This window comes from Pistacia vera, unplaced genomic scaffold (genome assembly GCF_008641045.1).
Source record: "Pistacia vera cultivar Batoury unplaced genomic scaffold, PisVer_v2 Contig428, whole genome shotgun sequence".
Classification (NCBI taxonomy): Eukaryota; Viridiplantae; Streptophyta; class Magnoliopsida; order Sapindales; family Anacardiaceae; genus Pistacia; species Pistacia vera.
In genome coordinates, this window is record NW_022196255.1 from 22561 (window position 1) to 49830 (window position 27270).

Consider the following 27270-nt stretch of genomic DNA (forward strand, 5'->3'; position numbering starts at 1 on the left):
CCTATGAAGGTGAGCCGACCTAGATGGGTCTTGGATGTACTGTGAATTATTGAAGCCAATAGGTTGGTTTGGGTTGGTCAGGGTTGGTGAAGTCTTCTTGCCGGTGGTTTGGGACAACTAAAGTGATCCGATCATGAGTTATTGAGGGATCGACTGATAGGGTGTGTTTTTGCATGGCTAAACTTGTATCAGTGGTGGTGGGTGCCAATCCATCCGTCATGGATGACTGGAGCTGGGAAGGTTGAGGTTTAGAAGCCGAGGTTCTAGGGTCTGGGGTCGTTAGTGGTTGCATGGGGTTTATCGAGACGCAGAAGTAGTTCTCTAGTATCTGACTGTATGGGAAATCAAGAGAGTAAAACTGGTTTACCTTTTCTCGCAGGCTCTGATTTTTAGCCCGAATGTTGTTATTTTCGACTTCCAGATCTGTGACTTTGTTGGCTTCTTGTTGCATTAGCGCCGAAAGAGCCTCGACTTTGGTTGGGAGGTTTGTTGAGGCAGTGTCCGTGTTTTCGGCCATTACGTTATTCTTTGTAGACAAGGATTTTGAACGGATGTCGATTGCCAGAGGCCCCACGGTGGGCGCCAAACTGTAGATGCTAAAATCTATGGTTGCAGAAATAGGGTCTGATCCCATGAGGTTGACGCCACTGACAATGCGTTGTACCTACAAAAAGAGTAAACAAACGTGGAGCTTACTTGGACATTGGTGTGGTGTTTGCCGTAGGCACTCCGATGCTTAAGTCAGTAAGCCGAATAAAGCAATTTGGTGAGGGCAATGAAAGGAAAGGTTACCAGAGGCCAAGTTAGAGACTAGAACCACGACGTCGTAGGATAGCTCTTAAGAGTAAGAGCGTGGGTGTAGGTCAGTAACGTTGAGGCTGCATGCCCAAATAAGGAAGTGACCTCTGTTTATATAGTAGTTATAGGATCTTTGTATCCTGATAGGACTTTGAATCCTTAAGGGAGGAGGTCTCATGAATAGGAAAGATCCTGATTCACTTGACTTAATAGTAACAAGAGTCCTAATCTACCTAAGATTCGGAATCTTGGACGAATTAGGATAAAGTAAAATAGGAAACATGCTACTTACCTTGGTCTGGAAGGCTTCGCCTTAGGTGGGCCACTGGAGTCGCCCATTCTGGAAGAAAGTTGGATTTGAAGGTCACGGTTCGGCCCAAGTCATGAGCTCTGATGTTGATTCAACCGAAATTGGATCGCAAGGTTGGGCCAATGTTGTGGAACATTCATGTCTGAGCCTAATAAGGCCTCGTATGATTTTAGACCCCCACAACTATCAATTGTATTATTAAGTCATACAAAACATAAATTATTAGTACTTAACATTTAATAAAATACACTTCAAAATATCCACTATAAAATATTAAAATAAGATAAATTAATCTTTGTATTTTTTTTAACATTTCGGGATCAAGTCCTAATCGAGTCCTTGTGGTGATCCTCGCTCCTTGCCTGTTTTAGCCAATTCAAGGATGGGAATCAAATTCCCTTTTCCAGGATAGGTTAGTATCCATTAATGTTGGAAAAGTAACCCGACCCGACCAATGACAGGTTATTGATTTTGGCAGGCCGGTCCTAACCCGCCTGCCAACAAAGGCAGGCCGGGTTAGGCCCACCATTTTTTGGGGACTGGTTGGCCCGGCCCGCCAACCTACATATGGAGAAATGTTCCAGTCAAGATAATAGATTCTGTTTTTTCAAAATTTTCATGTTCATAGTAGAAAACACAATAGTTTTCACGACTATATCAAATAACGGGTTATTAGATACTTATTTTAAAAATTAAGAGAAAAAAAAATACACAATTTTCTTTTGTATCAATAAAAGAATACTTTTTTATTACTCAAATGAAAGTTTTTAAAGTATGTCAGACACATATCAAATTTGTAATTGTTTTTTTTCTCTTGTGATAGATTAATGATGGAATAATGAGAAACAGGAGTTGGAAAACTTACACAATCTGATACATATTCCAGAGAACAGAGTAGCAAGGGTAACTTTTGGTTGGGTCAAACCAAAGGTAAATCCTTTGTTCTCTGTTACCTTGACCCCCGGTGAAGACATTTGTCTGCAAAATGTATGGCTGGCCGGTTCTATTTCCCAAGAACTCAAAATCTATTTCATCATGCTCTGAGTTTTGAGAAGAAAGCTGCAATTGATGATACGCAACACAAGATTAATATAAACCACAAATGCTTTGTTTAAAAGAAGATAAAATAAAACAAAAACAAAACTTACATAAAAAGCAGTAACAGTTCCTGCAGAATCCCCAGGAACCAGTTTGATTTGCATACTGAAGTGACCAAACAAGTAAGATCCTTTGGATTGGAAGCCAGTACCTTTATTTCCAAGTTCACATTTTTCAAATGTTAAAATAAACATTAATGAACAAGTCTTCAATGAAATGACAATTACAAATTGAAGCATACCAGTGTATTTGTCAAGGAGAAGTTGAATCTCAGAGCCGCCATTGAAGTACTTAATGTGATCAAAAGCCCAAGTGCGCACATAGTTTCTGCCAAATGGGACATCCACAGGCCTTCTTGGGGGAGCTCCCATTGTTGCTGACACCATAAACGAGATGCCCAGAAGCAGAATCCAAAAGAAGGAAGCCATTTTTCCTGCAGAAACACAAAGCATTTTGACTAGTTTAGTTTCTAGAAGAGAAAAAGTAGTAGCAAAAGAAAGAAATGTATGATCTTTGCAGGGTCAAGTAGGGTTGTTAACAAGCCGAGTTTTTGGCTTAATGAGCTCGACTCGTTAAACAGAACGAAAAATCAAGCCAAGTTCGAGTCGAGCCGAGTCTTTAATTATCTTACTTAGCTTGACTCGTAAAGAGAAAAAAAAAATTCAAGCCTGGCTCGCGAGCCAGCTTAACGAGCTGAGTTAGAGCCGGCTCGCGAGCCAATAAAAGGCAAACAAATTTTTTTTAAAATTCGGCATAGATTTTCACTCACTCATTTATTACTCTCCCTTTCTTTTCTCTCTATCATTTATTACTCTCTTTCACATTTTTGCTTTCTTCTTTTCTCTCTCTCTCCAGATTCCCATGCTCACGATTTTCTCTTCTCCTTTTTTTCCCTTTCTTTACTTCTTTCTACTCACGACTCTCTTCTTCTTTTTTCCCTTTCTTTCTCCTTGTTTCCCTTGCAAGCTAGTAAAAAGCATACAAATTTTCTCTTTCTTTCCTTCTTTCTCCTTTTTTTCCTATTTTCTTTTTCTTTCNTAAGATTTTTTGCATTTCCATACTATTATCCTTAGGATTATTTCATTTTTCTTCTTGTCTAATTGCAACAATGATTTCTCTTTTAGTTAAAGCATACACGATTTGTTGCTCAATTGGATAATCGAAGAAGACATTAATATTCATTCGATTAGTGTAATGAAGTTGTCGAATCTGATCACTCAATTCTATAATGACTCTTTTATTCTCATCATACACTTCATTTGTAACTTACAATTCATTGACATTAGTGGTCCTAATTTTGCAACGCTTAAAACCATTGACAATTGTCTGTGGTTTCACATCAATTGATCATGCATCAACTATATTTACAGTTCCATCAATGACACTTATTTTTGCTGGTTCTAAGAAACGATCTTTTATCCGTTTCAAAAGTAGGCAATCGAAGCGCTGAATTGAAATCCTAATATTACTAAAATATGAATTGAAATCCTAATACTATGCTACTAAAACATGAATTATAAAATAAGAAATCAAAACTATAATTTTTGTAATTACACCTCCATTAAGTTATAACCTCCTTATAGTAATAAAATTATTTAGTCCCACCATTATGACTATGAAGAGGTTTTACTTTATATATAATTTTGTAGAAGTTAGTAAAATTATATTTCCTATTTTAATTCAAAAAGTATATTACTCAGTGACCAAGAGACGAATAAAAAAAATATATTTAAGGTTTTTTATTTTTTAACCGAGGAGATTCTAAAAAACTAAATTAATAATAAAGATTTAGAAATAAGTTAATTATAGATCTTGAAATCCATCAATAAAAATCTTTCATTATAAATTAAAACAAGGAAATAATCTTGTAATTATGGAATTTGAATCAATTATCAAGGTATTTTTAAATATTCAGGTAGCAAATTAAAAACATATGATTTCTTAACGTAAATTATATAAGTCATGAGTTAAGATTTATAAGCCAAAAGTTAAAATATATTTTCAATTATTAGATTCTAAACATGTTCTCTATTATTATATATAACATAAGTTTAATTACATCAGAAGGTACCAAACTATCACTTTTTTCTTATCGAATTATTTTTTTTTCTGTTGAAAGTATCGAACTATTTTTTTTCTTGTTGAAAGTACCAAACTATTAATTATTTCTATTGAAGGTATCGAACTTGTACACCGTCAAAAACTTTAAAGATCGACTTCTAACACAGTTAAAAATAAATGACGTGGATTTTTTTTAATTCTAAAATGTGTATGCAGAAATTTATGAGGGTTGACGCTTGCATGTAGTGCTAACGTGGGCTTTTTTAGGGCTGATATGCACATTTTCATATTAAAATTTTTTCAAATTTACGCCTTTTTGCAATTTTAATTCCACAAAAAGCACTCAAATAACCAAAACCACCCAGAACGAAAACCTGCCTCGATTAAACACTCAGCCTAATCGCATAATCAAACAATTAAGCAATTAAACCCTAAAAGTATCGATTGAAATAAAGGTGGAAAAATAACCCGCTCAGCCCGACTCGGCCCAGCCAGTGGCAAGTTAAGCAAAATGGCGGGCCGGGTTAGGCCCAGCTCGGCCCGCCAACCTTAAACCAGCAGGTTTTGGTGCGGGCCAAGCTGGGCTAGCCCGAAATTTTTTTAGCTAACTTTTCAAATATCAATAATTCAATTAAATAAATTTTTTTTTGTTAACATTTCAAATATTAATTCAATTTTAATACAATTAAATTGTAATATAAGGAAAATTAGATTTATTCATTTATCAAAAAATAAAATAAGAAATAAGAAATTACAACAATTATTGCCTCGTTAAAAACCTTACCAAGAAAAACCCAATTGGGACAAAAACTTGATAAGCAAAATAAAGTGCAATAATTGACAATTAATTTACAAATTACAAAGTTACAATTTACAAAACAACTAATTTGGAGGTTGACTAGGACCTCCCTCATCTATATTATCTATATTAAAAAATTGAAATGATTCTATTAAAGTATTGTCAACAACCTCGTATTGATCCTGATGGCGCGACCGTTCCCAATCTTGAAGACATGTGAGGATTTCAATCATTTTTTTGTGAAAGTTTAGTCCTCATTTCATTTAAAATTCTTCCAGTTGCACTAAATGTTTGTTCGGATGAGACGGTTGAGACAAGAACTAAGACATCAAAGTTGACTCTTTATTGTGGATCTGCTAGAGCACGTCAGGGGTTCCCAAATATTGGTGAAGCTCATTATTCTGTAGCTGCATGGAGGACAATACATTCGTTGTTGATGTTTCTGAAGAAGAGGTTATGCTTCGGGTTCGGGTCCTCTTTGGCCTATTAAGTGCACTCTAGGAGTCGAATTCTTTATTTGTTTCTTCTGATGCTACTTCTTCGGGTATTTCACCTCTTCACTGGTTCCCATACATGTTTTCATATTGCAAATATACATCTGCAAGACACTCTTTTATCTCTCCTAGTTGATTGGGATATGCTTCGTCTCATAAATTTTCACTTAACGTGTCTAAACCATTTTCTAAGCGCACTAATTTAATTCTAGGATTAAATATGGCAGCTACCAATAAAGAAAATGAATGGGTTTCCAATATTTTTTAAATTTTAATTCCATTGCCTCTATTGGTCCCACTAAAATTTCATTGTTTCTATTTTTTTTTTTAAAATAAATCTGAAATTCTTATAATTGTATGTATTAGTAATGGACTAGTAGAATAATACATACCAGAAAATTGTAAGGTGGATTAATAAAACATTTTAAGAAAAGAATGAAATTTTTGAGTTATATGTCAATCACTATCTATCAAATAACGAGGACCCCTATTATTTGCTATAAGATAACTAATTAAATTTGCATAAAGTAAACATGAATCAAACATTAAATAAGTATTATTCCATCTAAAAATCATGTCTAATGCCAAAGTTTTAGGAGACATATTTGATTTTATACAAGCATCTTGAAATTCAACATTTCTTCTATTACTATTAGTAATCCAAGCTAAAGAATCTCCTAATCCTATCAATTTATTTCTAATTTTTTTCATACCACTTTTCACAATTAAATTAATAATGTGACATGCACAACCTTGGTGAAAAAACTTCAAATTGTCATAAAAAGGAAAATTTATTTGAAAAAAATTTATAGCTTTACTATTAGCACTTGTATTATCTAAAGTTAAACTTATCACTTTGTGAACAATATCATAATCTTCTAAAACTTCAACAATTTTATTATAAATTTATTAAACACTATGATACACATAAATTAATCTAAATCCCAATAAAGATTTATTTAATTTACATTCGTTATCAAAATAATGACTAGTCACACAAATATAATCTTGTTTAGCTCTACCAGTACTCCAAATATCAGTGGTTAGAGTTACACTAACATGACAACTATGTATTTTATTTTTTAATTCTAATTTCATTTTCCTAAACAATTTTATTAAATCATTTCTAGTTGCAGCTTTAGAATAACTTTTAAATCCTGAAGAAAATATGAATTTTTAATAAATCTTTCAAAATATTATCTTCAGTCATATTAATAGGTTGATCAGTTGTATCAATATATAAAGCTAATTATTCCCTATATACATTAGAATTACAATGCCAAGTAGTACCCATATTAGTTATTTGAGTTTGATTGGTTTCTTTATTTCCATGTTGAGTAATATGTTTATTACCATGCCTTTTTAAAGTACTAGTACCATTACTTGCATCAATTTTATAAATATTTCCACAATACTTGCATCTTGTTTTCTTCACTTGAACTTCATTTTCCGTCTTGTAAAACTTGTCGAAATGGGCCCAAACATCTAATGTGTGTCTATCGTTGATTTCGACTGCAGTTGATAAACCCGCTTATGTTTGAGATGGAGTTGGACGAGGACGACGATTACGAGGAAAACTTCTAGAACCACCGGGAGCAGGACTATTTGAATCTACTACGTTTACATTAGTAAATTCAAGGGGACTATGATAATTTCCTTCATCATCAAAATTGATGGGATGAAATATCTATCCATTTTAGTTGAAAAAAAATGGATATAGAAGAAATAAAGAATTAAAGAAGGAGAATTGGAATTTGAAAATATGAATTGAAAATTGCAAAAACTAATAAAAATTAAAATGAGAGCAAATTGACAACAAAGAGAATAATTGAGAGATTTCAATAGAGAAAATGAGAGAAAGAGAATGAGAGAATTTGGGATGTGAGGAAATATGAGAGTTTAGACCCTATTTATGGAAAAAAAATGACCAAAAAGACCCCTCCAATTGCTATAAAAACGGCTATAATTTAAGGGTAAAATAGGTATTTGTAAAAATAATAATAATAATAATAATTTAATTTTTTTGTCCAACCCGGCAGGTTGAACGAGTTCTTTTTTTTTTTTTTTTTAAAAAAATATACATACATATATATATGTATGTATATATAACCCGCCAAGTTGCTGGGTTGGCCTATGAAGGCCCAACTCGCTTGACTGGGTATATGCAGGCTGGGTTGAACCCAAATTGATGCGATTGAAACAAAAGAAATAGGAAAATCCAAACTCTTGCTGCTGTCATTGAACAAATCTTACCAAGAAAAAGAAAATATCCCAATGAAATCTACTTTATTTGTCTTTTCCATCTTCAAATACAGTTTGATGAAACACAATAAAAAGAAAAATAAGAAAGTTTTTGGTTAAAGTGTTCTACGAACGTAAAGCACAAAGACCAAACCTTTTTAGGTTTAGGGTTTGTCGGATGTCGTTGTCTCCAGTATTAGGCCAGGTGACTTTCCCTTTTATTGATTTTTTGTTATTCATAGGGAGGGGTTGTCAGAGTTCATTAATTTTTTATTATTGATTGTTAGTGGGTGGGTGTGTTGTTTCTTTCATTGTTAAATACTGATTGTCAGTAGGTAGGGTGTGTTGTTTATTTCATTGTAAAATACTGATTGTCAGTGGGTGGGGTGAAAATAGCCAACTATTAGTTTCTATTACTTTTGTCTTCGATTGAATACCCAAGCAAACTTTTTTACTTTGTTTTGTTTTAGTGCTATGATTAAAGAGGTGGAAGAGTGGGTAGGACCATAGCAGAATTTGAAGTTTTCAGGATAAAGACAAGAGCAGGAGGTGAGTTGTCACTATTTTTTATTCTCTAGTTTGAAAAGTTGTGTTGACTGTTTCACTCTTGATGCACATGTTTTTGATATTGTTGGTGGTCCCTATAATTTAAGTTTGTCTGCAAATTAGGTTTGCCATTGAATTGAGGGTATAAATGCATATTGTATTGGGGATAATGGATTTGAACAGGGTATTCAAGGGCAAGAGGGTAATTTTACTGAGGGTGATTGTGATATAGAGGAGAATGATCTAAGAATTAAGGGTGGTAAGGAGAGTGGGAATGGAAGCTCAGATGGTGATAGTGATAGGGATTTTGAGGTTGAGGAGCTAGCTTATGACTCTGATTTTAAGCTTCAAGAGTATAGAAAATTTGTGAGAGAGTTCAAGGCAAAAAGAAAGGCTGCGAAAACAACAAGAGTACAAGAGCTGAATGATAAAGAGGAGAAAGATCTTAATGAGGAAGGTGTAGAATCTAAAGTTAATATAGGTGATGATGGTGGAGAGTACTATAGTTCAGATGTTGGTAGCTTTATATCATCAAGTGAGGGGAAGGAAGATGAAGTTGAGCATGGTAAAAGAAAGCCTAGGAAAATTGTTGCTATGATCCTAAATGTTCCTTCCCAAAATTCCATGTAAACCTAACCTTTGATAACCCAAAACAGTTCAAGGATGCAGTGATAAAATATTATGTCAAAAGGAGAGTTTAGACTAGGTTTAGCATATGCAAACAGTAGAAGCTTGGTGTCAAGTGTAGTGTTACAAATTGTCCCTTTTATGTTTATGCATCATATGAGCAGAATTCTGGTAAGTTCATTGTCAAAACTTGCAATGAAACACATACATGTCTTATGACCTACAGTAATAGGAAAGTGACATCCACAATTATAGCAAATCACTTTTTGAGTAGGGTAAAGATAACTTTTGGTATTAGACTAAGAGAACTAAAACAATTAGTTAAGGAAGAATTAAAGGTTGATGTGCAACTATCTAAGTGTGGAAGGGCTAAACATAAAATGATTGAAATGATGAATGGGGACATTGATTATGAATATGGACTTTGGGATTATGTAGTTGAGATGCATAGGTCTAATCTAGGTAGTACAATGAAGTTGTTGCAATCTACCGCAGATGACTCTAACCTACAATTTAAGAGGTTGTATGCATGCTTTGATGCATTAAAGAAAGGCTAATGGAGGTGTGTAAACCTTTAATTGAGTTAGATGGTTGCTTCTTGAAGGGAAAATGTAAGGGTGAACTTTTGGTTGCTGTTGCTAGGGGTTTGATAATCCGTGAATTATACAGTTTTTATTAGACCTTTTTGTCGGATTTCAGGTACTTTCTAGTGCATTTTGACCTAAATCGTTGCTTAATTCTCTACTTTTCGTGTTCAGGTTAAAATGGGCATTTTGAGCAAATAAGGACAAAATTTGATATTTTTGACTTAGAAATTAGCGGATCTCAGAAGATAGGAGAGTTCCAGAGCAGGATAAAGCATGATGAAGCTTGTTCCCAAGGGAGAGCACCGAGAATCGAAGAATCAAACGAAGAAGCAAGCAGAGTGGCAGTTCTGTAATTTCAGAACTTTTCAAGAAGCTTCGCCGCGGCGAAGTAAGCCAGGGACGAACGTTTCTGCTTCACTCTTCGCCGCGGCGACAGTCATTATTTTCAGTTTTGTTAAATGCACAGTTTCGTTTTGTGCGTGTTTTGGCTGGGTTATTTGGACTAGGTATAAAAGAAAAACTTAGCCTTTGGCCCAGGGGTCTTCATCTTTTTAGGGTTAGCTACTTTTGCATTTTTCTTAGTAAAACTTTGAGCGATTTGGTTTGTTTAAAGGAGAAGATTCGATTCTGACTAAGGGATTCAACTTTTGGGGAGATTTCTTCTTTTATCTCAGTTTCATTATGCTAAACTTGATTATTTCCATTTTAGGTTTTTGTAATATTGATTTAGCTATGAACTAATCTATTTTGGGTTAGGGTTTTGATGGTAGTTTGGATTTTAAATGGGTTAAGTGTTTGATTGTGTTATTTTCATATGAATATGCTTTGGTTGTGTGTTACTCTGATTTTTAATGCAGTATGTGATGAACATGATGAGATTGAGAAATGAATCATGTTAGGCTTCTTGGGTAATCACCATTATAGTATTGGATGCTAGAGANTTTCTCCTTGTTTCCCTTGCAAGCTAGTAAAAAGCATACAAATTTTCTCTTTCTTTCCTTCTTTCTCCTTTTTTTCCTATTTTCTTTTTCTTTCTTTCATTCCTTATCCTTGTTTCCCCTGCACTCTCCACCAACTCTGATTTCTTTCCTCTTTTCTCTTTGTTTCCCAACACTCTCCACCACATCGGACGCCCACAACTTAAAATGGTTTGGTTTGGTTTGGTTTTAGGGGAAAGGATTTTAGTTGCCTATTCTGGATTTTAAATTAGGGTGTTCTTTGTCATTTTTGCAAACTTTGTGTTTTCAAAATTTTGTTTAACCCCCTATACTTAATAAAACTCCTAAATGCCCCTAATAATTAGAACCAGGCTCAGCTCGCGAGCCTAACGAGCCGAGCCGAGTCGAGGCAGGCTCGAACTCGGCTCATACTCTCTCATGAATCGAGCTGAGCCGACTCGATTTCAAATGAGGCAAGCCGTTAACGAGCCGTACTCGAGCTGAGCGGAGTTGGTTGTCGAGCGGCTTGGCTCGTTGAACAGCCCTAGTCAAGAGCTTACAGTAGAGAGAAAGAGAAGAAGAAATAGGTCTCGTTGTTGCAACAGCCAACCCGTGAGTCAACCCGACGGGTTGGCGGTCTTTTCTAAAAAAGGACAAAATAGCAACTTGCGGGTCCATATATCAACCCGGTCCATCGGGGGGTTGCATGCGGGTTGGGTTTAACCCAACCCGTCTTAATGGCGGTCCGGGTTGAACCCTCTTTAATGCGGGTTGGGTTAGGATTGACTTGCCTAATCTGACCCATTTGTTTCACCACTAGTATCCATCCGCCTTGGTTGTAATCAGGGTACTTGCAATTTATTATTGATACTAAATTTTAATATCACTGGTTACATAACAATGGGTATGTTGCTCAGAGGGTAGAACGCTCGCTTAGCATGCAAGAGGTACCGAGATCGATACCCCGCATTCCAACTTTATTTTATTTACTGCAATATATATATTTTTTTATTTTTCTCTTTTGGCGTTGCATTGCATTTGCATATCACCAACTAACAGAAGNAATTTGCTCCCACCAATCCAAAGAATTCGATTGCTTCAACTTGATAACATTAGGAAACTTAGTGCTTTGCTAACAATCCTCATGGGAACGATACTCTACTCATCATTTTATTACTTGAGCGACTAGTATACTTGCTACATTTTGCATGTTGTAAGAAAACACGTATCAGGGTCCCTATAGCCAAATGTATCCACTTGCATGGGCCTTTGTGGAAGGTGAGAATAGGAGCAGTTGGACTTGGTTCATGACTCTTCTGAAGGATGATATTGAGGCTGCAGATGGAAGAGGGCTGACTATTATATCTGATCAACAGAAGGTAATATTATTACATATTTTTTTACCTCTAATGCTAAATTTTGTGCCATATTTTCATGTTTAGGGTGTATTGTTTTAAGATTTTGTTCAGGTTTTGAGCAAAGTAAAGAAGAAAAAGTGAATATTCAGGATTTTAGCTGCTAATAGGTCAACTTTGGCTGTGAAACTACACTAGTTGGGCCAGATGAAAAATCTAGAAAAAATTATTGTTGAAAGCCCTATGTATCTAGTTTCACACGCTTCATGTAGTTCGTGAATCGGAGTTTTCTAGATGAAGTTATGACCATTTAAGCGAAGGTCCAGAATTGACTGTCTGACCTTCCTTCACTTAAACGGCAATTACGTCCTCCAGAAAAGTCCGATTCATGACCTGTTTGAATATAGTGAATCTAGACACATAGGGCTTTCAACCATAATTTTTTCAGATTTTTTGTCCAGCCCAATGAGTGCAGATTTTTTCAGATTCCATGACTCGTTTATATTTGGTAGATGTATTATTTGGTGAATGTGCTGGCAGTGATTGAAGTTCATATAACCGCTAGTGCTTGTTTGCTTAATTCTCTGAATTGCTTCAATCTGTAATTAGTTAGTTAAAAGTGTATTAGTGCTTGGATTCTTCTGTTTTTTATACCTCTTAATGTTTTGTATAAGATTTAATTGATTCTTACATTGAAACTAATACACCTGATTTTAAGATGTATTATTTCATTTTACGTTAAAATCTACCTGGTTTTTACTATTTGTAATGCAGGGGCTAGTACCCACTATGGATAGGCATGGCAATGTTCCTCGGACTTCCAAGGACCCATCCTGCCCCACCCCATATGGGGCGAGGGTGGGGGCGTTTTAATCCCCGTTCCCAGGGATGGGCCGAGGATGGGTGATGCCTTTCCCCCGCCCCATCCCGCCTCGTATATAATATATAATATATAAAATTAAAAATTAAAAATTATATGTAATTATATATATATGTACACACACACACTTTTCACTAATACTAATATAGTTCACCTAATTACACAATTATTCTACCTATATAAACTCATATTTTCTCAATTTGCCTAACCCTAAACAATTGAACAAGAACAAACCCTAACCCATATTTATGTAAAATTAACTATGCTTAAACGATTAATTTAAGTGTTTGTCATGTGGACGAGAATTAACTATGTTTAAGCGATTAATTTAAGTGTTTGTCATGCAGACGAGAATTAACTATTGTGTTTGGTAATGTTCAAATTAATTTATGTTTATGTAAAATTAACGGGGCGAGGACGAGCCTCCAACATTCCCCTTCCGCTGTGGGGCAGGGAAGGGGAATTCCTATCATCCCCATAACGGGGATGGGAAGGGGGTGTGGAGTGATTTTGAGGGCGGGGATGGTTACAATGAATGAGATCCCCGCCCCGCCTGGCCCCATTGCCATGCCTAACTGAGGAGGCATTATTGCCTTTTACAAAACATAGGTTCTGTGCAAGGCATGTTTTTGCAAATTGGAGGAAAGAGCACAAAGGGAGGAGGCTTCAATCAATTGTTTTGGAAGTGTGTAAAGTCAATGATAGTCCACCAATTACATCAAGCTCAAAAGGAATTGGATAAAAAAAGATTCACAAGTTAAGACTGATCTCCTTAAGGTTGATCCATGCTATTGGTCTAAGGCATATTTCAACACTTATTCAAAGTGTGATATGGTGGACAATAATCTATGTGAGGCATTCAACCATTCCATAATTGAGGCAAGGTATATGTCTATATTAGTATGTTTGAGGACATCTGGATTAGAATCGTGAACATAATAACTAAAAAAGAGAGAGGGTTAGTAAGTGGGTGGGTGAGTTTCTTGACAAAATCATGAAAATGTTGGATGAATATAAGAAAGAGAGTGCTTATTGCCATTTGGTTGCACAAGGAAAAAATGGGTTTAAAGTCAGACACAATGGTCAGAAGTAAGTGGTTAATTTATTAACACAGGAATGTGCATGTGGGTTATGGCAAGTGAGTGGCATTCCTTGTCCTCATGTCATGTGTGCATTGTACATTAGAGAGGAGAGAATTTAGGATTTTGTGTCAGAGTGGTACAGAAAAGGGAGATACTTCAAGCTAAATGACAATGTAACAAAGCCTTTAAATGGTGATTTACTTTGGCCAATGATAGGCAAACAATCTATCTTACCTCTTGAGTCCAAGAAACTACCTGGTAGACCAAAAAAGAATAGAAGGAAAGAGCTGGATGAGAGAACAATAATAACAAAAAGGTCAAGGAATGGTAGAATTATGACATGCAATGTCTGTAAGGTTATTGGACACAATGCAAGAACATGTGCAAAGGTTAGTTTCCATATTTTAAACTGCATATTGTAAACTCTAAATGTGAGGTTAAAATAGTCTAACATTTCTATTATTTTCTCAAAAAAATTCATCTCAGTCTGAAGCATCAACAGTTGATAATGTCAATTCTCAAAGGGACAGCAGTGCAAGACAAAAAACCAAACAACAACATAAGGGATCAAGAAAGATAAGGCATAAGAAAACTCCAATGGCGGGATATGGTGTGTACATCGATACAAACACTGGCATGCTTACCTACAATGGACTTACACACTTATACAAATCTAAATTTTCAAGTCAACTATTACAATACAATGATTTTGATGAAACCCTCTTCTTTTTTTTCTTTTTTGCTTTTTTGCCACTTATTCAGTTAGGAACACCACACAGTTACGTGATTAGATGGATGATGGGAGATGAACATTTAGTTGGGTCAAGTTAGATAGCAAGCAATAACACTGCCCATGGGAATGACCATGTTTCACAAAGTTCAAGGATGCAGTGAAGAAGATGTATGACATCCAGACCAAGAAAGTGAACATCTTAATTAGGTAAATTCTATGGGCTGTATGTTCTAATTATTGAGGAAGTTTTGGAGCATACACCATAAAGTTGGCACATTAACACTAAAAGAATTGCGATTAACTACCTGCTGAAGAGATGAAATGATAAAATAAACCACATTTGACACAAGAATTGTTGAACAGATTGAGACATAATGGGATTGATAAATGTATAAGTCTCATGTCTTCATTTTTTACATATCCTTTGCATATTGTTTATAGCTTTCTACTTTATCTTTAATTGGGCACTAGAACATCTATATATTTCTATTGAATTGAAAACTAATTGTATTATTTGTGTTGTAGGCCTAATGGAATTATGATGTCTTGGATGTGGCAGACAAGATTGGAATTATCTACCAAATATGTACGGTTGACAATTTCGTTAGCACTCCAATATCATTTTGGTTATCTTTAAATGTGTTGGGATCTATCTTTTTAGTTCAACTTTGCATGAGGTGCTTCATTAAGATTTAAATGATTAAGATTTATGTATTAGTGTTGCTATTTCACATATTTTGGAACTTCGGTTACAAAGGTTGTTTCGGATGATGTGATAGGTTAGATAATTGAGCATTGATTAATTGCTAGATTGCCATGGCCAATTTGATTAATCTCACTTAACTTCTTTCTGGATCATTACTAGATTTCTATAGCCAATTTGATTAATTTCTGGATTATTTAGGTGCAAAGATTTTTATCAACAAATAGAAGGTAATTAATAAGCAAATTGCAACTAGGTGGGCAATAATACAAATTTATATAAACATTTGGAACACGGTTTTCTTTTTAATTAAAATACAGGAAGTGGAAAGAAAGTTAAAAAATTGGTTAAAAGGATAAAAAACTTAAAAATTGGTGATTGTTTGTTTATGCAATTTAGGTGGGTTTTAATTAGGATAAGTTTTCATTATGAGTAAGTTTTATTTATTCTGTGTGGTTTTTGTGGTTGTTATTGAAATAATAATAAAAAATGGGTTAATTTAAGATTTTTTAGATTATAAATATCTAAGTCAACCTTAATTGCCACGTCAATACACTAAAATTGTCATGTCAACAATTTTTTACGAAAAAAATATCATGTCATTAATATTTAATGTGCTAGAAAAAAATATGAAAGTTTGGTACCTTTAATAGAAAAAACTTAAAGTTTGGTATCTTCGATAGAAATAATTTATAGTTTGGTACCTTCAACATGAAAAAAAAATAGTTTGATATCTTCAATAGTAAAAAAGTAATAGTTTAATACCTTATTAAGCCTGTAATATATATTAATAATATGAAAATGTACAAATTTAGATAAGTCATAGCCCAAATATATAATTGTTACAATAATGTTCTAATTTTGTGGATGATTATTGATAAGATTGCAAACAAAGGAACATATATTTAATTTTTTTAAAGAAATGATATTATGCTATTGTGATTATATTTATACATTTATATAATTACTTAATATATATGTTATATATATTCCTGCAAATAAAAAATTTGGGTCCAAAAATAAATAGCGTAAAAGAAAAACCATAATCAACAATCCCTGAATTCCCCACGGGTCGAGCTCGGCGATTCCCTTACATCCTCAACTCAGGGACGGCTAGGTTTGGGGAATCCCCTTGGGCCCTCGGGCCGAGCTTCGAGACAAGGATCCCCGACCCAACCCATGCCCATCCCTAGATCTAGAGCTGGCGATGGGCCATGCCAGCCCACGTACCGACATGACCCAACTAAAAAAAAAGAACGGCACAACAAGGCCCACGATCATGCAAGTCATGTCATCGGCCTTAAAAAAATGCATGTGGGTTGGCACAACACGGCCCACTAAAAAAAATTAAAAAAATATATTATACATTGTCATTAATTTCTTTAAATATTTGTAAACCATAATCAAAGTTGAGATAGTTGTATTGTATTTGTGTACTTATATTTCTTATGGAGACATAGTTGTTAATGTTAATTCTTAATCATAATTTTTAAGTTTGTATTTATAATTTATTACTATAACTCATAAGTAATAAAAAGTGTTAAAATTCAATTAATATTTCAATGTCTCCTTATTTTATTATATTTCATAGTAATTATATTTTTTTTAATTAATACTAATATAAAATATCACTAAATATAACATATAAAATATTTTATAATAATTATTAATAATAAATCAAAATTATCAAAATTTTAAAATATTAAAAAAATTATAGGTCGGCCCACAAAGCACACGGACTGGCCCATGTGCTAGGCCCACGACATGACACACTATATAACAGGTCGTGTCGTGGGCCTTTAGATTTGGCGGGTTAGCATGGCACGACAAGGCAAAAATTTATGCGGGCCTTAGCACAGCGCAACCCACAACATGACGGGCCTTAAATTTTTAGGCACGACACGGCCCAACGCTGACTCTACTTAGATCCATTTCATTTCTGCAGTTAAGTATTTACCTAATTATATAACAAACAAATTTAAACATGCAGCTCCATTATGTAACCCAAAAGACAGCACTTGGTCAGAATTGATAATCACTTGTCAACCTAGATAAATTCTGTTGGATTCAGCACCTTTCCCACCTTTCTTTCTTTCCTGTTAACTACCTTTTTCTCGTTTGCTCACTTAATTTTTTTTTTTTCTTTTTTTTTTTTTCTTGAAAATGATGAAATTAGAAATATATTTCCCCTTTTGCGGCTGTCAGTCATGGACATGGGAAGGATGAATGCAGAGAGCAGATGCAAGTACAACAGGAGACAGATCCTCAGGCAAAATTTATTCTCCATTGAAATGAATACCGCAACATAGCAACTGAAGTTCTAGGTTGAGACCATGACCTGTCAACAATATGCTTAGTTTCTATCTTTCCATTTCAATTGTGCTACATCCAGCTTCCTTCATCATCTTAGCACCCTTGTTTCTGATCGACATAATACCACCAACTTGTTTATTAGTCCACTCTTCTTTTTTTTCCAGTATCATTGTTTGATCAGGCAACATTCCAGCAATGGCATAAGTACTAGAGACCAGGATTGAATTAGTGGGGTGTTCATCATTAATCTCCAGCAAGACACATTCTCCCAATTTAACGTTTCCATAGACCCGACAAGCTGACAGCAATGCACGCCATGCAGTGGCATCAACCTTAATCGGCAAGCTTTTAATTAGATTATACGCTTCCTCTAGTAATCCTGCACGACCTAGAAGATCAACTAAACATCCATAATGTTCAATTTTTGGTGCAATACCATATTCCACAACCATTTTCTCAAAACAATTCATTCCTTCTATAACTAGACCTCCATGGCTACAAGAGCTTAGAACAGCCAAGAAAGTAACATTATTAGGTCTGAATCCTTCATCTGCCATCTTATAGAAGAGATTAACAGCATCCCTTGCCTGGCCATGAACCCCATAACCAAAAATCATCGTTGTCCAACATTTCACATCTTTGTTCTTCATACTCCGAAAAATATTAATAGCCTTATCTAATACCCCGCATTTGGCATACATATCAATCAAAGCTGTCCCGAGATTCACATCCAACACCAACACCTCCTCTTCTACATACTCATAAATGCATTGGCCCAAACTCAAAGATCCAGAGACAGCACAGGCTGATAACAATCCAACCAATGAAGATGAATTAGCCTTCACTTGTGCAAGTTTCATTAGCCGTAATAGAGCTATGGATCCCTCTAGCAACCCAACTTTTGCATACTTATCGATCATACAGTTCCACAAAATAACATCCTTTTCCCTAACCTCATCAAAAATCCTACGACCTGAATCAATATCTCCAAGTTTTGCATAAAAATCAATCAAAGCAGTAACCACATTCAAATCTAAATTAAAGCTAAACTTGATGCAAAGCGCGTGAAGAGACTCTCCTCCACATAAATATCCTAAGTCACCAACAGCACACAAAATATTTAACATAGTACTGGAACTAACCCTCAACTCTCTCCTACAAATTTGCCTAAATAAATCCACCACTGCTGTAGGTTGAGAGACATTAAAATAGCCACCCATCAAAGTGTTCCACGTGACCAAATCATTTTTTTTAGGAAATTCATCAAGCAACTTGTGGGCATCACCAATTTTCCCAGAAACGCAATAAAAATGCAAAAGGGTATTCTTAACATTTATAAACAACATATACCCAGATTTCAAGACAAGCCCATGAATCATCAGGCCGATCATAATAGCCAATTCACGAGCACAAGCTTTGAGAGTTGCAATGTAAGAGAACTGGTCAAGCACAAGACTTTGAGCCCTCAAGTTATTGAAAACAGTAAAAGCCTGCTTTGGGTCATCACTGCTTGAATATCCTCGGAGCATGGTGTTAAACATGAAAAGATTTGGGTTCTGAATGTGCTTAAAGATGGAGGCTGCATATTCTATGTTTTGTACGGAAGATGCAAGAAGCTTACTCAAAGTGAAGGGGTTTCGGTCAAGTCCAGTCTTGAGCATATAGCCATGAATTTGAGAGATTTCAGTAATTTGTTGGGCTGATTTCAATAAAGAAATGAGGTTTTCAGAGTCTAAGTCGAGATTTTTGGGCCAAATTCTCAAGCTTTTGCTCAGGCGTAAGCTGGCGTTGGCTAAGTTCATAGGCCAGAGTCGAGGGCTTTTTGCGGCAAATTTTCTATCGCAATTTTGTGTCGGCCTTCAACAAATAGCAAGGTCTCGTTTAGGGATTTTTTTTATTATTATCATTTATTTATTTATTTCAAAGAATGAACTCTTAGATAATTTTTTGCATTTCTGAATTCTGAATGCACTTTTTTTTACGAAAATAATGTTTTTCAAAATGAAATTAGAAACGGAATATTTTAATTTAAAATAGAAAACCAAAACTAAAAGTGATATTTTACATGACCAAATATTGACCAAACTCATATATTTACCAAATATGTCCAAACAAGCAAAAAACTCATTATCTGTTTATTTATACAATCTTAAGAGCATCTCCAATAGTGTTCTTTAAAATAAATAGTATATTTCATATAAATAAAGAACATCTTCGTTAATTTTTAAATATAAAAAATAAATTTTTTATTCAAATATAATAAATCTTTAAATTTTAAGAGGGAGAATATGTTTTTTCAATAAAAAAAAACGTAATAGAAGAAATAAATAGTAAATAAAATGCATAGAAACTTGTAATTTATTATTTAAAATTAGGATAAAGAGTGAAATTTGACTCTCTGATGTGGAGAGTCAAACTCGCTCTTTAATTTATATTTAAAGAATAAAGAGTAAAAGCATCTCTAAATGACCTAAACTCTTTATTATAAAGAGTTTATCCATAAAAACAAGAATCCACTATACTCTTTATCTTTAAAATATAAATTAGAGAGTGAGTTTAACGCTCCACATTTAGAGAGTCAAATTTCACTCTCTATCCTAATTTTAATTAATAAACTACAAGTTCCTATACATTTTATTTATTAATTCTCTCTCCCATCAAGTCTCTTTCTTAAAAATAAAGAGTATCTTCATTAAATTTAAAGAGTCTATTGGATTTGAATAAAAATTGTGTTCTTTATATTTTAAAATTAATGAAGATACTCTTCAAAATAAAGAGCATCATCGGAGATGCTCTTAGACTCTTATTTTTATTGATAAACTCTTTATAATAAAGAGTTTGAGTCATATAAAGAGTCATTTAGAGATATTCTAAACTCTTTATTATAAAGAGTTTATCCATAGAAACAAAGTTCAACACACTGTTTATTCTTTAAATATAAATTAAAGAATGAGTTTGACTCTCTACATTTAGAGAGTCAAATTTCACTCTCTATTTTAATTTTAAATAATAAATTACAAATTTCTATGCATTTTATTTATAATTTATCTCTTTGTTAGGGCCAAAAAATGTCCTTGGCCCAAATAGGCCCAAAAACGAAGACACCTTCAACAAAGCTGGAAGCCAAAGCCCAATTTCGACTAGGCCCGCAACCAAGTTTACATATTAGGTCTGTTCGGCTCACCCACCCAGCTGCCTACCATCTATACCCAATCAGCAGAGGCCCAATTCGCTTAGGCCTCATCGCCAGGTTATTTGGGCCCAAGCCTTTTGATCCTAGACCACCTTTTGGACTTAGGATCCACTTGGAGCCTATGGTCATCTACGTACCCTGATACTATCCGATCTCTACTAAAGAGGTCCATCACTACCTTAATTCTTCTAAGATCTGTGTCTTAGACACGCTGGGACTCCCTTTCCTACTGAGGTAAGGAAGCCAAAGGTTCTCCTTTTTCACAAAACCTCAACTCCAAGGACTCCCAATCCCATTAGGATTTGAAGATCCCGCAATTGCTATTTAAACAAAGGCCAACCCTTTCACAAGGGACAAACATTACACCTTCAAACCTCGCAGTTCCCACTCTTGAGAACTTCGCATTACAGTCGTAGTTATAGTCTCCGACTAGACTACTGGTAACCTTTTCTCTCCCCGACCTCACTAAATTAACCTCACTTAGTCTTGCTGACTTAAGCGTCAGAGTGCATACAGCGAACACCACCCCGGAGTTTTTCGTCCGCTTCACGCTTGTTTTATCACGTGTGCAGGTACAATAGATTGCTAGTGGCCTCAACCTCACGGGATTAGTCCCTATTTTCAAAAAGGTAGATTTTTGCATCTATAGTTTGGCGCCTACCGTAGGGCCTCTAGAAATCATTCCTCTCTCGGACTCTACTTCGTAAAGACACTCTTTATCGCTGAAAATTCTGATTACACTAATCCCAGCCTTAAGGCCAGACTGGAAGCTCTAACTACCCTTATGCAACAGCACTCAAACAAGGTGACCGCATTGGAAGCTGAGAACACTTCCATCCGAATTGAAAACGCCTCCATCAGGGTCGAAAACCAATCTCTAAAAGAGAAGGTAAGCCAATTTTATGATCTTGAGCTTCTACCTTGTCAGGTACAACCCAATCGATTTCGTACATCAATTCTATCCATGCAACCTCTCCAAACTCTAGAGCACAGACCAACGATCTCGAATACGAGGTCGCGCCAACTTTATTCATCACTAGTGGACGATTCAGCCCTGAATCATATTGAGTGGGGGTTGCCAATAGAGCCACTCTCGGTCGACTCGCTTCAAGCACGAGATCAAGACATCTAAGTAACAAAGAGCCCACCACAACAAGAGCCACCCATCCTTGCCATCCCGTCTCATCTTTAATCAACCATCCCTACCCAAACCCCACTCGGCTCGACTCGACTCATCCTCGCAGGTCAAGCAGGCTCCCTCACCTTCAAACCATTCCGCTTGAGTCCATCCATCCCCACCGACCGAGCGACTCTAAAATAACCCCTCTCACCATCCATGCGGGGCGAAACACCCAATCAGTCACAATGGGAGCCACCCAATCGGAGGGAGTGAATGGAGATCCGGGCTACCAAGCGACACATGATGGAATGATTCGTCAGGCTACACCACGTGACTTGACCCAACGAAACGCACCGAGTGTGAATCATATGAAAAACCAAGTCAACCAAGACGACCTAGTGGTCTCCGCCTCGCCCATGGAGCATATATTGGCCAAAAGACTGGCTGACATAGAGGCAATGATGAGCCGTGTACCTGGAGTGCCAATCCCAACCAAAAAGAGCAAGCCTCACTATTATGCCGATTCACCCTTTGTGGATGCAATCGCGCTGGTCGAGATGCCTCACAAATTCACCATCCCTAGCATGAAGCCTTGTGATGGCACAACTAACCCAGATGGCCACATAGCCTCATGCAAGCAGCGAATGTTTGCCGCCTCAATACCCTGAACAATGAGAGAAGCCTGCATGTGTAAGAGCTTCGGCTCAAGCCTCTCCGGACTAGCTCTTCAGTGGTATACTAACCTTCCAAACAATTCAATTAGCTCATTCACCCAACTCACCGACACCTTCGTTGAATAATATGCTAGCAGTAAGAAACTCGAGAAGCTATTGGCCGACCTATACAAAGTCTACTAGAAGAAGGAGGAGCCACTGAGAGAGTACGTTAGCAGATTCAACAAAGAAAAAATCTCCATCCCATCTTGCAACCCAGAGATGGTGGTAGATGCTTTCAAAAAGGGTCTCCTCGTAGATGGAGAACTATACAAAGACCTGATGAAGCTCAGCTTCACCACAATGGAAGACGCTCTAGCCAGAGCTGTGATTCAAATCAGGTGGGAGGAATATGAGATGAATCGGATGAGGCATGCCAGATATGATGACCGTCACCAAAGGCGGAATGATAGAAGGTCAGAGTCCAGATCTTTTGAGCCCCGTTATCAACCCCCTCCCGTAATCTAAACAGAGTCAAAAAACCATATGACCGTCGACCAACTAGAGCCGACAACAAACCATCTAGATCGAACCAATTCAAAGTTCCAAAGTACAACATTAACGTCGAACCAGCCCAGGTTGTGGCAATCATGAAAGGAACGGGACATACCGTTAAGTGGCCAGCCAAGCTCAATCCCGAAGCGAAGAGGGACACGACTAAGTGGTATGAATTTCACGATGACCATGGTCATAACAGTGCGGATTGCATCGCCGTAAGGTTGGAAGTCACAGCACTACGGAAAATGGGACATCTCCGAGACCTATTGACGGATAAAGGGAAGAATACAGTCAGCCAGAGAAGCTCGAAGGAAACATCTCCCCCTCCACGGGAACCTACACCAAAGGGGTTTTGCTCCATTATCTCTGGAGGGTCAAATATTAATGGGGTAAGCTATTCCTTGGCCAAACGCTACGCCCGAGCCAACCATCACCTTGATGTCCAATCCATCCATCTGTCCCCTTAGTTGCACACCAACCAGGTAATTCAGTTTGAAGATAATGAGCCAGTCACCTTGTCGCCCCTCATCACGATGCTCTGGTCATCTCCCTCTGGATCACCAACATTTTGGTCAAAATAGTATTCGTAGACGGGGGATCCTCGGCAAACATCGTCTTCCTTGAAGCAATGAAGGCTATGGGACTGGATAAAACAAACATCAACAGATGACCAACCATACTAGTCGGGTTAAGTTCCGAGCAGAAGTACACCATCAGAGAAATTACCTTGCTTGTCTACACCAGCAGAGTTAACAAGCAAACCATTTTCTTATTGCTCGATTGTCCCTCTCCATACAACATCATCGTGGGTCAGCCTTGGATCCATAACATGCAAGCTATTCCATCTACCTTCCACCAAACTATAAGGTTTCTAACAAAATGTGAAGTAAGAGAAATCAAGGGCTATCCTAAAGCTTCAAGAGACTGCTACAAAAACGTATTCAAAAGCAAAGGCCATGCCTCATAGCAACTACAGTCCCATCCAACCCCTTCGACCAGGCCAGACAACCATCCATGGAAGAGTTGGATGAAGTACAGATACACCCGGATCACCCTGACCGGAAGACCTAGATAGGCTCTCGCCTCGGGCCAGAGATAAGAGAGTGACTCATAGAATTCCTCAAACAAAACCAAGACTGTTTCCCCTGGTCCCACGCAGACATGACATGAGTCAGCCCCGAGGCAATCATCCACCATCTCCAAGTAGATCCGAACCACCCTCCAGTGAAGCAAAGGCGAAGGAAGTTCGCACCAGAACACAACCGGATTGTCAATGAGGAGATCGATAAACTACTGAATAACTGGCTGATCAGAGAAGTCCACTACCCCAACTAGCTGGCAAACGTTGTGGTCGTGAAAAACAAGTATGGAAAGTAGAGGATCTGCATAGATTTCACAGATTTAAATAAAGCATGCCCCAAGGATTCCTTCCCGCTCCCACGTATCAACATGATGGTCGATGCGACAGCAGGTCATGAACTCCTAAGCTTTATGGATGCCTTCTCAGGGTACAACCAGATTTTGATGCACCTGGATGATCAGGAGAAAATAGCCTTCATCATAGAGAGGGGACATACTGCTACAAAGTAATGCCATTTGGTCTCAAGAACGTCGGGGCCACCTATCAGCGACTAGTCAACAGAATGTTTGCCGAACATCTCGGAGACACCATGGAAGTATACATCGACGACATGCTCGTTAAGTCTTTCATGGTCGAGCAACACCTCGACCACCTCAACCAATCGTTCGTCATCCTAAGGAAATACAACATGAAGTTGAATCCAGCCAAATGCTTGTTCGAGTTCTCGTTAGGAAAATTCTTAGGATACATGGTAACTCAGCGTGGGATAGAAGCTAACCCTGACCAAATCTAAGCGATCCTCAACATACCATCACCAGCTTGCATCAAAGACGTCCAGCGCCTCGCGGGGTGAGTAGTTGCCTTGAGCCGCTTCATCTCCAGATTCGCTAACAAGTGCCACCATTTCTTCGCCACACTCTAGAAATCCAAGAAATTTGAGTGGACCCTCACCTGCGAGGAGGCTCTGCAACAGTTAAAGAGGTACCTAACCTCTCCGCTACTCTTTTCCAAGCCCGTGGTTAGGGAAAAACTTTACACCTACTTGGCGGTCTCGGAGACAGCCATCTCAGTAGTGTTAGTCTGGGCGGACAATGTGAAGCAGCTACCGATTTACTATGTAAGCAAATCACTCCTCGATACTGAGACACGATACAATCAGTTGGAGAAACTGGTGCTCGCCCTCATCCATGCATCCAGGAAGCCCAGACTTTACTTTCAATGCCACTCTATAGTCGTACTCACTTCCTTCCCACTCAAGAAGATACTCTATAAGTTAGAGTTATCAGGCCGACTCACACAATGGACAGTAGAGTTTAGTGAGTTAGATATATTTTTCTAACCACGCACCGCCCTCAAATTCCAAGCACTAGCAGACTTCATTGTTGATTTTACCTCGAACACCACCATTCAGGCGGAAAAGGAGTTATTGTGCATGAATAGCGGATCGCCTTCGAAGTGGACTCTCTCAATAGATGGCTCAAACAACGTGAGTGGAAGCGGGCTCGGTGTTGTACTTATTACACCAAAAGGGGATAAATCCAATGGGCCATACGATATGGGTTCAAGTGCACAAACAATGAAGCCGAATACAAAGCTCTCATCACTAGACTCTCTCTAGCCAAAAAGATCGGAGTAAGGAAGCTGGAGATAAAATCTGACTCTCAACTTGTAGTCAACCAGCTACAAGGCACTTTCCAAGCCCGCGACTCGAAGATGACAACCTACTTGAACTTGGTCAAAGAAATGCAAACCGCCTTCGAAGAATTCTCCATCACCCAAGTCCCAAGAGCGAAGAACACCCATACCGATGCCCTTGCCAACCTCGGCTTAGCCCTTCAAGGCTCTTCCCAATCGTCAATCCCACTGTTGCTCCTCCAATGGCCAACCGACTGGAAGGAACACCCAACAAACAAGTTGCCTAAAAAAGTAATGGACGTCGAACTGACCGACTCTTGGATGACCCCAATACTCAAATACTTGGAACATAATGAACTCCTAGCCGATAAGAGTGAAGCACACCGCCTAAGAGTGAAAGCTACAATATTCACCACATACAAGGGCCAACTCCTTAGGAAGTCGTTCTCTGGCCCCTACCTTAAGGGCATAAGCCTAAGAAAAGCCAAGCAGGTTCTCGCCGAGCTCCATGAAGGCGAATGTGGAAACCATGCAGGAGGATGCAACCTTGCCCACTAGGTGATCACCGCTGGCCACTATTAGCCAACCATACGCACCGACTTAGCAGCCTATGTGAAGAAATGCGACAACTGTCAGAGGTTCACCCACGTCTCACACCTTTCACCTAAGCGACTAAACTCCACTCTTACACCTTGGCCATTCATGAAGTGGGGAATGGATATAGTCGAAAAACTCTCTACCGCGCCCGGACAGCGGGTCTTCATGTTGGCAGTCACCGACTACTTTACTAATGGATTGAAGCCGAAGCACTCGCACAAGTTAGAGACCGAGAGGTAAAAGCCTTCATCTGGAAACACTTCATCTGCAGATTTGGGACACCGAAAGAAATAGTCACCGATAATGGATCTCAATTCATCAGTTCAGGCTTTAGAGACTTCTACGATATGTGGGGGATCAAGCTCAACTTCTCTAACCCCCGCAACCCCCAGTCAAACGGCCAGGCTAAATCATTGAATAAAACAATCATTTAGACTTTAAAGAAGCGCCTCCAGAAAGCCAAGGGCGCATGGGTAGACGAACTACCTAGGGTCCTCTGGTCCTACCGGACAACAACCCGCTCGTCCACGGACAAAACTCCTTTCTCTCTCATATATGGATCCGAAGTAGTCATCCCAACCGAAGTATCGGTCCCCTCAACCAGACTCCAATGGTTAGACAAAGAAACTAACAGCCAGAACCTTTTTTACAACTTGGACATAGTCAACGAAGTACGTGAGCAGGTGAACATCCGTAACACAGTCTACCAGCAGTAGACCGCTCGACAATACAACCGTAATGTTCGAATAAGAACTTTCAAACTAAGCGACTAGGTCCTCCACAAAGTCTTTCAAAACACTAGGGAGATCAACTCTGGCAAGCTTGGCCCTACCTGGGAGGGTCCCTACAAGATCGCAAAGGAAGTAGG

The 27270-nt window shown here is 37.5% G+C and overlaps 2 protein-coding genes across 2 annotated transcripts; both read right to left on the reverse strand.

Annotated features, from left to right (window-relative positions):
- Positions 1–1969: 1969 nt before the first annotated feature.
- On the reverse strand, positions 1970–11083 carry LOC116143298 (probable xyloglucan endotransglucosylase/hydrolase protein B). The gene is made up of 4 exons (XM_031428756.1): positions 11060–11083; positions 2448–2639; positions 2257–2357; positions 1970–2167 (listed from the first exon to the last, which is right to left on the reverse strand). The coding sequence occupies exons 2-4, from the start codon at positions 2632–2634 to the stop codon at positions 1970–1972; spliced, it is 486 nt and encodes a 161-aa protein (XP_031284616.1). The 5' UTR covers positions 2635–2639; positions 11060–11083.
- A 6434-nt stretch (positions 11084–17517) lies between these two features.
- Positions 17518–19410, reverse strand: LOC116143302 (pentatricopeptide repeat-containing protein At1g26900, mitochondrial-like). The gene has a single exon (XM_031428761.1). It carries the CDS (start codon positions 19365–19367, stop codon positions 17613–17615), a length of 1755 nt encoding a protein of 584 aa, XP_031284621.1. The 5' UTR covers positions 19368–19410; the 3' UTR covers positions 17518–17612.
- Between the last annotated feature and the right edge of the window lie 7860 nt (positions 19411–27270).

Coding starts and splice junctions, on each gene's coding strand:
- LOC116143298 (XM_031428756.1), bottom strand. CDS start 2,634: ATGGCTTCCTTCTTTTGGATTCTGCTTCTGGGCATCTCGTTTATGGTG. Junction 2,358..2,447: donor TCTCCTTGACAAATACACTG/GTATGCTTCAAT, acceptor TTGGAAATAAAG/GTACTGGCTTCCAATCCAAA. Junction 2,168..2,256: donor GAACTGTTACTGCTTTTTAT/GTAAGTTTTGTT, acceptor CATCAATTGCAG/CTTTCTTCTCAAAACTCAGA.
- LOC116143302 (XM_031428761.1), bottom strand. CDS start 19,367: ATGAACTTAGCCAACGCCAGCTTACGCCTGAGCAAAAGCTTGAGAATT.